A 10,500-nucleotide genomic window follows, 5' to 3' on the forward strand; every position below is an offset into this window, starting at 1 on the left:
AGTGTCCATTTTTTTAAACCACGCTGCAAGCACTGAATGTTACATCTGAGAATACAATTCCCCACTGAACAGTATGACACAAATGCATCTGAGAAGACACTGCTGAGAGACCTTCAGAAGTACCAAAAAGATCAAAGTTTCAAATATTTAAATGAAAGCACAGTGCCTTTCATTTCAGTGGGAGCTGGGGAGGGGGCATGTACACCAGTTGATTTTGCAGCTTGGAAGAGTTACTTTGAGCAATGACTCACAGTTGTAAAGCTTCAGGAAATATGTTAATAATTCCCAGGCTCTATGTAGGAGGCTGCATTCCTCTGAGTGTGAGAGATGGGTACATGGAAATGACAAGCTACTCTGCTCTGCAACCTGACTCAGAACTTGGCTTTGGCTCTGAGGAGGAGTCAGTCACCTACTGCAGATCCAGTCCCAGCAGGTGGGAGAGCAGCACCAGGGGAACAATGACGCTTTCAGGAGAATAAAAGACTCACCACAGCACAGCTTGGAAGAAATAGCTGAGTGTGATAAGCCCTTTCTGTTCCTTTGGGGAGTGTTAAAATAAACAAAAAGGCAGAGGAGGAAAAAAGATAGAAATCTGGTGTGATGGCTGAAGAAGAGGTGGGGGAGAGTTTAATAAAATATGCAGGGACTAAAAAATGCTGATGGAAATGTTGGAAGACTCTGAAATTATTTGCAAATTTCAGTCAGATTTTCCAGCTACCTCTGGCTGATAAAAATGACAAATGGGAACACTGAAATGGTTTAATGTCAGAGATTTTTCATCTGTTAGCTTAGGAGCACAGGAAGTGAAAAAAAGCATGGAGCTGGGTCATGGTATTGCTGCTTCTCTTTCCCCTTGTGTCTATTTTGTGAAAAATTCTGGAATTTTGACAGTCTGAAAACAGAAGGAAATGTAAGATCTTATAAATCAAAATACAATTGCTAAGGAGCTCTGTGCATTTTGTTTTGGTAGCATTGAGGAGAGGAGATGCATTCTTGGGAAGTTTACAGCTTAGAGAAGAAAAAATTACTGACTTAGAACAGGCCACTGTATGAGGTGAGAAGTGTGCTTTTTAACTCAAAGAGGCAAGCACATTTGGGAAACCAAATTGTATAAGACCAGAAACTCAAGCCCAGCCTCAGGAAAGTAAACCCACTGTGGTGTGTGAGGCCTCCCTAAAGACCAGAGTGCCCAGTCCAGGTGGGTGCTGGATGTGGTAAATTGACATCTTCCCGCACACAGAACTTTCTGTTTGGGCCTTGAGTTTATTATTTAAGATGTATTACTCAATGGAAGATACTATGGTATCTGCTTTGGATACTATACTATCTGCCTACCTCTTTATCTGACTCATCTTCTGCTCTTTCTGCAACCTGCACACTTGTTTTTGGAGACGCAGGTTGTGCTCCTGAAGCTGCCCAATCTTCTCAATCAGTTGGCAGATGTGTTCTAGGTATCCCAGACCAGATCCCAGCACTTTGCTGTTACTTTGGTTCACCTGCAATGACGATAGATCTTGGACCATGGAGTAACAAGAGAGCAATTCTTACTAGGAGCTGAGAGCCCTGCACACTCCTTACAGGCACGTCCTGTGATAAAGTCAGGCTTCCTCTTGCAAGGCGCTTTGGTCTTACCACAGTTTTGAGCTACAGCATTATTTGCTGAAGCTCTTTTCTGGATTACTCAGCAATTTCCACTGTCAGAGGGACTCTTCTGACTGATCACAGGCTGATGCAGAGGAAAACCTCATGACAGCCTGTTTCTAGTTCCACCTCCCAGGTTAATTTTTGGGTTTTACTGGCATCAGAAGTCTTACAACAAATATGGTTCAACTGTATGCAATAGTATGGCTCATTAGCCCACAATCCTCAGTGCAAGTCACACTTTTGTGTACTGAAGCTGGGCTTAGCTCCTACCCAAAGACATGTATCTGCAGGTTGCATTGATTTGCTGAGTTTTGACCAATTTGGGAGTACACTTTGTCTGCTGTGCTCTGGTCCTTATCACTGGTGTGTCTGTGAGAGAAACATACTTGAATCAAGCTGCCAAAGTGAAAGAGTGTCTTTCCACTAGTCTTTAGTGGATCCCAGCTTACATCCCTGCTGCTACTCTCAGTCTTGAAGAGATGCCTGAAGAAAGTTTGCAAGAGCAACTTTGCTGTCTGGCTGTGGAAGGATAATCTCTACTGCTGATTTCTCTTCAACCAGGACCTGACAGAGTCTCACTGCTGCTAAGCCAAGGGCAATGCTGGAGACGGAGAGTAATCCTATGGCAGAAGAAAAGCTATGATGCTTCCCAGCCTCCTGCTCTGCACCTCACCATTTCTGGTGCCCAGACCTCCCCAAGCACAGCGAGTTTCCTCCCCTGTGCCGCGCTCAGGCTGCGTCGAACGGGCTGCTAACAAACACACGCAGGGACTCACTTCCACCTTGGCGCTGCCTGCTGATCTGCGTGTGATATCAGTGACTAAAATAAGCTTCAATCTTTACAAAAGCAGCGCTCTAAGTTTATCTTACTTCAAGAAATAAGTTCCCTCTACATAAGCAGGAAACTTACTCTGTCTCCTTTCCCACAACAATCTACATTTTTGGGGAAATGCCAGCCCTGGGACTCTTCCTGTCTTTTCATTATGTCAGAAAGCTCATGGTGTGTTCAAAAATAATCAACATTAGTATTTACTTCTTCTTAAACAAATGATGATACAACGTTATTTATAAACAGGTATTATTAAATCCAGATGCTTTTGTGTCTGAATTTGGGACAGAGGTTGTTGACTCCAAGTCAGTCATTCATTTAATGACTTTTATTTTCCTCTCAAGCAGAGCCTGCAAGAAGTGGTGGCAAGACAAAAGTTACTCAGCTGTAAAACTGAGTATTTACTGTGGCTGTGCAATGGGAAGGGACACAGCCCCAGGACCCAAAGGGAGAACAAAGCCTATGTAGTATCTGGTGGGAAAAGCTTGAATCAAAAGCACTAGAACCAACAAATCTAAAAGCAGCTAGGGATTTGGGGGTGCCCAGCTTGAGAAGCATAATTTTCAGAAAGTACATGGGTATCAACTTCTGAAAATTTAGCCATTTTGAGCTGTCTCAAAATGAACAGTAATTTTTATATACTGTTCTAATAGACAGTCAGTAGTTCCTTATTATCCCAAAATATAGGATTTCTGCTACACTGCACCCTCTTTTTGCACATCTAGCAACTCCTCTTCCTTCCAGTATGCTACTGCATGACTGCTGGCATGTCTGTACTGCCCTAAGGAGACACTGAGCCAAACCCAACCCATTATAGCTGTGGAAACACAAGGGGAGGCTTCAAGGGACACACAAGGTCTTGGATGGCATAAAACACTTGGCCCTAACTTAGCTTGGAGAAAAAGAATGAAGCATTTGATGGTGACCTCTTTCACTTAGAGACCCTCTTTTTGCTCCGTATTTGTCCTGTGCTTAATGTTGTACAGTCCTGCTTCATGTCTGTGGCTGCTGGGTGTGTAGGCCAAAATGGGCAGGGGGAGGAGAGAAGAGGGTCCTGCTTTTTCATGCTCTGTGTCTAGAGCTGAAGGCTCTGGAAAGCAAAGGTGTGTTTGGGACAAGCATGGAAAAAACGTGGCTTTTAGCAAAAGTTAGAGTAAATTCTAACTCCTGAAAGTAAATACAGGTGCCCAGAAAATGAGAGGGAAAAAGGTGTAGAGTGGGTGCTCCAGGTCTTGGGGCAAGGTGGATCTACCCCTGTAGAGGATCTAAACCAGACTGAAGGTTGGACTCAATATGCTGAAGATCCCTGCTTCACAGCCAGATTTCAGAGGCTGCTTAAGGCTGTTTGGGCTACTTAATGACAAATTAATCTGCATTTTACTGAAGTGATCTCAGAAAGCACAACTTGGGCAGAGCCTCCAGTGCTTGCACATTTCTGCATGGCCTGCCTCCTCTGTGGTCAGAATGCAATGGTGAAAACTTTTAGGGGTGTGCTTCAGCCTGCCACAGGGCTGGTTAGCATTAGGATTGCTCAGATATGGCAAGTGTTCCATACAGAATATTTGTGTAATTTAGCTGGTTGCCCCCAAAACAACTGCACAGAGAGAGTCTCTCTAGGAACCCTTCAAAGACTTTGTTTTTTTATAGACTGGAAATACCTAAAGACCCCTAGCTCTCTTTTGGTGATGCCAAGTGCACACAGACTCTGGTCTGTCATATTCTCATCTAAATATTTTCCTCTCAGCATCTGAGACAGTTTTATGCAAGTAGTGAAGAGTCAGCAACCACAAGAAAACTGCAAACATTTTCCGGGATGTCTCTTCCATTCTCTGTCCTCCTAGCTGAAGCTTCATGACTGAAATTTGTCCTACTTTCCACATGGTAATTGTCAAATAGTGTTGGAACAAAAGCTGTGTGCCCATTTTTGAGATGATGAAGCCTATGAAGAAGGAAAAATATCTTGCCTACTTTTCTGTAAGATGAAGATGTGGAGGATCATAAAGACAATTTATGAATCACATGGTTAAAGCTTCTCTAGGAAAGTAAGAATGTAATGTACAAATACATGCCAGATTTTGCTTTTAGGCATGAGACTGAGCCAGACCCTCATCTGGAAGAAACAGAGTTAAAGGCTCCCAGTTATGCTATGCTGAGTTACTCATGTTATGGTTTTTTGACCCTGAGAAGTTAAGATGTACTACATTGACTGCACACCTGTGTAACCAAAGAGGGTTCTCTGCCCTTGTCAGTGCTCACCTGACCAAGTTTTGGGCACAGGTTTTCACTATGTGTGTCCCTGGCAATAAATCATGACAGTTGTGCAGGCCCACAGATTTCTTAGGAAGCTTACAAATACAGATCAGCATCTGCACGGAGGACTTTGGCTTATCTAGAGTCCTCTAGTCAATATTTTGACTGGCATAAATCACATCTTTTCCTCTGTGGCTGCACAGCTCACAGAGGTGAGAGCCTGTCCTCTTGTTTCTGGGGAATATTGTGCTCACTGCAGCATCTGATCAACTACAAAGAGTTGAAGTTCAGTGGGAGCTGCAAGAATAAGAGTTGCTTTCAAGTCTCTTGTCCAACTGATGTATAATCAAAATCTGCATGTCTGATCATCTGGTCAGCACTTTGTCCAGCCTCATTTCAGCCACTATCTGTTACTTGGATGCATGTGATGTGCTTTTCTACAATTGGGCTCAATGGAGAACTGTCCTGGGCTGGACCTGGCAGCAGGAGCTGAAGATGACAGGCAGTTTGCAGGGGAAGTTTTCTTTGTTCAGAAAAATGCTCACTGATGTATCTTGCATTGCCTTAGATTTCTGTGCTTCACACAATGCTCTTCACTTTTCTTGTGCATAGTTTTGGGTTATACTAGGCTGCATCTTGCCATGCATCCCTCACTGTGCACTCTGGCCCTGTGAGCATGGCTGGTACAGGCAGCACGGTGGTCACTGCACCACCCGACAGGGAACAATGGAATTTCAACCCTATTGAAATAGGAATCCCAATATTACCAGTTAGATTGTGCCTGGGCCAGTCTGTCCCTTGCTGCTAGGCCAAAGGCGGCAACTGTGGTGTATCACCCCAGAGATACCTTTAGCTTGCTGGAGATTGCAGCTGGGCACTGAACAAGTCCAGGCTTGTTAGGAACTCTGTTTACCTCAGGAGGAAGGCTTCAGGCGAATGGTGAAGCGGAAAAGGAGATGGATTCTGCTGGAGGGTTTATATCCAGAGGTTTATTCCATGGTTACACAGGTCTGAATCTTGGGAACAGCTCCAACAGAATGGCGACCACATGGTCTGATTACCTTTTTAAGCTCCCGGGGCAGGGGGAGGGGAGGGGACAGGTGAGCCACCAACCAGGTGGGAGGGGCGGGGTCTCAGGGGAGGATGACACCTAGACAGGCCAATGACCTCTGGGCCTGAGGGGCATCCTTTGAAAGTGACGAATCACACGACGCCTTGCTGGAATGTTAAAAGTGATTGACAGCCCAGCAGGGGGCGAGGGGGGAAGGGGAAGAGGGGTATTGGCACACCTGGGGAAGGGACCCGGAAGTTTAAAACAGGCTATAACAACACACTACAACACAACCCTCCCATCCCGGGCCCAGAGCCACCAAATAGTGACACAGCCACAGGCTGAGCTGAGTGGGAAGCATTTGTCACTGGTAGCTGACAGCACCAAAAGGCTTGTGAATAATAGGAAAGAGAGGGATCGTGTTGTGTATTTCTGATGTCTCCACCCTGCTGTCCAGGAGGGGCTGTGCTTGCTGATAGCTTCTGGTTTCCTCTGAGCAGCACGCACAGGCTAGGGGGCTGACCATCACAGGTAGCCCTATCCTTCCCCTGAACTGTACCACTCTATAGAGAAACATTTTGACTGCTTTGGCCCAGGATAAATAGCACTGCATGAATAATGATTTTTTTTCACTTAATGCTGATGGTGCTCCCATGCTTCTTCTTCTAGGAGGCTGGGTTGGGCTGGGCTGACTTTAAATGTAAACTTTATGGAGCATGAGGAAGTGTTTGTAAAGCAAAAGCATCAAAAGCTATGTATCTTCAAACTTCAAGCTTAAAAGGAAATGTTTTTATTTAGGCTTCAAAGTTCTTTCTCTTGTTGTTTGACAGCTTCCATTTTCTTTCATCTTTCAAAATGTAGGCAAATTTCAAAATAATGACAGTTCAAAACAAAAGATCAGAAAGCTTTGTCTAAAATGCTGCACTGAACTGATTTGATGTATATTTTCAGCCAAAGCCATTCACCAACTGAATCCAAGTGGTCAAAACATTTGGTCATTTCCAGTCTCTCTTTTTCAGCATTTTCCTTCCTGTTCTCTTGGAAGTGGCCTCAGCAGTGAGGGATGGTCAGGAGGACATCAAGGGACAACTTCATCCAGAGACTGAATCCTTGTTTGGCTGTGGTGAGCCAGTGAGCACAGTTGGTACAGCCAAGCCAGCTAAGCTGGGGAAACTCAGCTACTCTTCTGTTACTTCAAAGTTCCCAAAACTATCAATAGAACTGAGGAAGATGGTGTCACCTGTAACTAAATAATGCTCTCACTGAGCATTAATTATAAGCCAGTGTAAGCACTTTTGCCTTTCTGTCAACGTTAATTTAATGCAGGAATTGATTTGATGGAGCAATTTGGTTTGCCATGTTCTTGCCAAGCAGGGTGGGAATACACTGTGTTGGCCTGCTTTCTTTCAGTCAACAGTGATTCATTTCCAGGGAAATCTTAGTCCCTCAGAAGACAACAGGCAATAGCAGAGATTGTTTCTAAGTACCATTTTGTGTCTTGGACAGACCAATGTGAAAACCACAGAGAAAGCCTGGAGCAGATCCTCAGATGGGATGAACTGAGATGCATGTGTCAGCTGTATGGTCAGATGATCATCTGGATCTCACTCCTGAACAGGTCTCTGTTGTATGACAGTGAGGACAGGTCAGCCTGGTGTAAGCTTAGTGAGGGCAGAAGACTCTGCACCTGCCAGAGGCTGTCCTGGTGCTGCCCTGGTGCTCTGAGGCACACAGTGCAGCAGCTGCTGCAGGGCTGTGCAGCAGTCCATGGGCATTTCTTGTCCCAGTCAACTTCGGGCTACCTGGCATGCCAGGAGTTTGAGGAATGCTGCTCTTGAGATACATCAGCCTGGGGGTGTGCTGTGAAGAGGGACAAACTTCCCCAGCATCTAGGTCACAGCTGTATTTACATAGCTCAAAAAACAAAGAAAAGTGCTCTAGGGCACAGGGCTTTAGTACTCAGCCAGTGGGGATATTAAAAAGGAGGGGAGATAAGCCACCAAGAGCTTAATTTCCTCTTCAGCTTCTTTCTGATTTATTCTCTTGTTTATTTAAATGCTTTGCTTTGGTAAACTGACGCTCCATTTCACTAAGGGTTTAAAGGAATTTCACAGGCATACAGAGCTGTCGACAAGACCAAATCTGGTGCAAACTCTCCAGAGTACAACAGAGAATTTAGGTAACTTTTTAAATGAAGTTTCCTTATGGTCAGATTCTGCTGCTCTCATCTTTTCTTGAACTCTCTGCCAAATGGCCAGATCTGTTTGGGATCTGTGCAAAATAGACATCTGTCTTCTGCCATGTTTGAGATAGCTCTGGGGAGGAAAACACTGCTCAGATGGGTTGTGTGTTGCTTGTACTTCTTTGATAAGCAAAGTTAACAGAGATGAGACATCTCTGACCTTCCTCACTGCTCGAAAGGTTTTGGCATGCTAGAAGGAAGTCCAGTGCCCAATTGTTCAGGGCAGCATGGTCATGGTTAAATTATTTGCACAGCACACATCACTTGTTGCTTGGCTTACTCCCACCCATCTCCAATTCGAATTCATCACTATTACCACAATGAACACCCCCAAAACAAATCCCTGCTAGGCACCATTTGATACTTTTGTCTTTGTGACCCTCTTGACCTAGTCTGCCTTTCTCCTTTTTCCTTTCCTTTGCTCATGGGGCTCTCTGGTCTCTCTCTCTGTCAAGAATCAGCTCCCCACTGAGATCTTTGTTTTCCTGGTTCCTGGAACCCACTGCAGTGATCTGTCCTCACTTCAGCAGCATGAGGCTTCAGGCAAAGAGCAGGGGGGAGCCCTTACCAGCACCTGCTATGGGAGAAGGTGCACAGAAGGGCTTTTTATTCTCTTGTCAGTGGCACAAGGTACCAGCAAGGGGAAGGAGAGGGAGTAAGGAGTGAGACAACCTGCTGAAATTTGGTCTTTGCAGTTTGGTTCATCACAGCTATGCCGGCAAGTTAAAATGGCATCTCCAACTCCAGCCCGACAAAAATCTGAATTTATGAATTAGCTCCCTGCTCGTGCATTATTTGAGACAGTTGACTCAACAGGGCACAACAGGCCTGGGCAGAAATTAATTAACCCTCAGACAAATTCTTTACAAATTTCAGTGCCCCAAAAGCAAGCCAGCTATTCCCAGAGACAAGAATAACCTCGTCTTGAAAATAAACCTATGTTCTGACCTCCACCCCATGTATCAGAGGATGATGACTTAACTTCATAATCTTCATTTTGAGACCAGAATCAAGTCCATCCTCTTATCTAGAGCTTTTATAAACACCAGATCTCAAGGAGTTGTTTTTCTTCCTTACCCAGACCTGATATTCACAAATTAATTCAGAATTTTACTGGTAAGAAAAGAAACATTTAAAATCAAATACTATTTTTTTACTGCTTACAAGTTTCAGGGGAGATATTCTAAACTCACTCAGATGTGTCTAATTTGTGACAAATAGGACTTGAACTCTGACTGGGGTGTTTGGGCAGGCCTAGATTTAAGATTAAGTTCACATGTTTCTTACCTCACTCAGTCTACAGCATTCATCCATGTATTCATCCAGGCTGTCACTTGTGGGGCACTTCTTCAGCTGATGTTCATGGATCTGAAGGTCTTGCATGCTGCCAAAATTCTCTGGAAAATTGTCAGCAATTGTCTTTGGCTCTTCTATGGGACCTGGTGTGGAAAGAGTGCTTTCTCTGGAAAGGTCCATCTCTGCAGCAGGTTCCTTTTCTGGAGACTGCTTGTCATCCTGGTGAAAATGTTCATCAGGACTTTCTTCCTGAGCGTCATTGAAGTCTTCAAGGGAAGGTGTAGGATCCTGCACAGCATCTGCCTCCTGACTGTAGTAATCATCTTGCTTTTTGCTCTCTGGATCTTGTAGGCTAACTTTCCTGGCATGTTCTTTACATGTTCTCATTAACTGATGGTCAATTTCTGGAGAAGAAGAGGTGCTGAGCACACCCGAGTCACAAAATGGGTCTCTGCTGTGAAGCACAAAGCTCTTCTCTGAGCCTGTAGGCGTTGATGGAGAATTAGCACCACTTGGCAACTCAACCCCCGAGTCCTCAGATTCGAATTTGGAGAATCTGTGGAGCCGGCACTTGGACCCGAGGGCGCTGGGGTCAGGCAGGGCGGCTGCGCAGTCACTGCTTGCCGGGCCATCCGCATCTGCTGCCGTGGCTGCTGCACCTGGACCTCCCAAGCAGTCTGGTGGGACACTGGCACCGGGAAGATGGGACTCCTCTGTGCAGGCTGTGTCGGCTGGAGCCTCTGGAATTAACCCTGGGTTTTGAATTCCTTCATTGCTCAGAATCTTCATGTGTGTTAACACAACTTTGTCCTCAACAGGTGGACTCTTCTTACCTGCTGAAAACAAGTAGAAGGTCATAGGAGGCTACAAAACTCAAGTGTCTTATGCATCCCCTGAGGGATGTGGAATGTAAAACTGCCTATACCAAGGTGGTAGAGGGGGACAGCCCTAATTTGTTTTTCTTGAGCTATATGAAGCTTTCTTGTGGGCTTTGCTGCAACAAAAAGCTTGTGTTTCACAGCCTCAGAGTCCTCCAGGGAGGCTCATAAAAGCACAGTTCTGATTTGATAGGTAAAAAACAACATATGTAGGCAGGTAACATTTTAGTAATTATCTGCATATAGATGGAGAGATGAACATGTTCTTTCAGCCTGATGGACATTAATTTAAGACTCAAATATTTTTTTC

General features: G+C 44.8%; 1 protein-coding gene across 1 annotated transcript; it reads right to left on the reverse strand.

Moving 5' to 3' along the window:
- Nucleotides 1-409: 409 nt before the first annotated feature.
- Nucleotides 410-10,170, reverse strand: LOC128945578 (uncharacterized). The gene is made up of 3 exons (XM_054289314.1): nt 9,304-10,170; nt 1,336-1,496; nt 410-464 (listed from the first exon to the last, which is right to left on the reverse strand). The coding sequence occupies exons 1-3, from the start codon at nt 10,168-10,170 to the stop codon at nt 410-412; spliced, it is 1,083 nt and encodes a 360-aa protein (XP_054145289.1).
- Between the last annotated feature and the right edge of the window lie 330 nt (nt 10,171-10,500).

Source organism: Melozone crissalis, unplaced genomic scaffold (genome assembly GCF_028551555.1).
Source record: "Melozone crissalis strain CALT ecotype California unplaced genomic scaffold, PUWL_Pcris_2 ptg000066l_1, whole genome shotgun sequence".
Classification (NCBI taxonomy): Eukaryota; Metazoa; Chordata; class Aves; order Passeriformes; family Passerellidae; genus Melozone; species Melozone crissalis.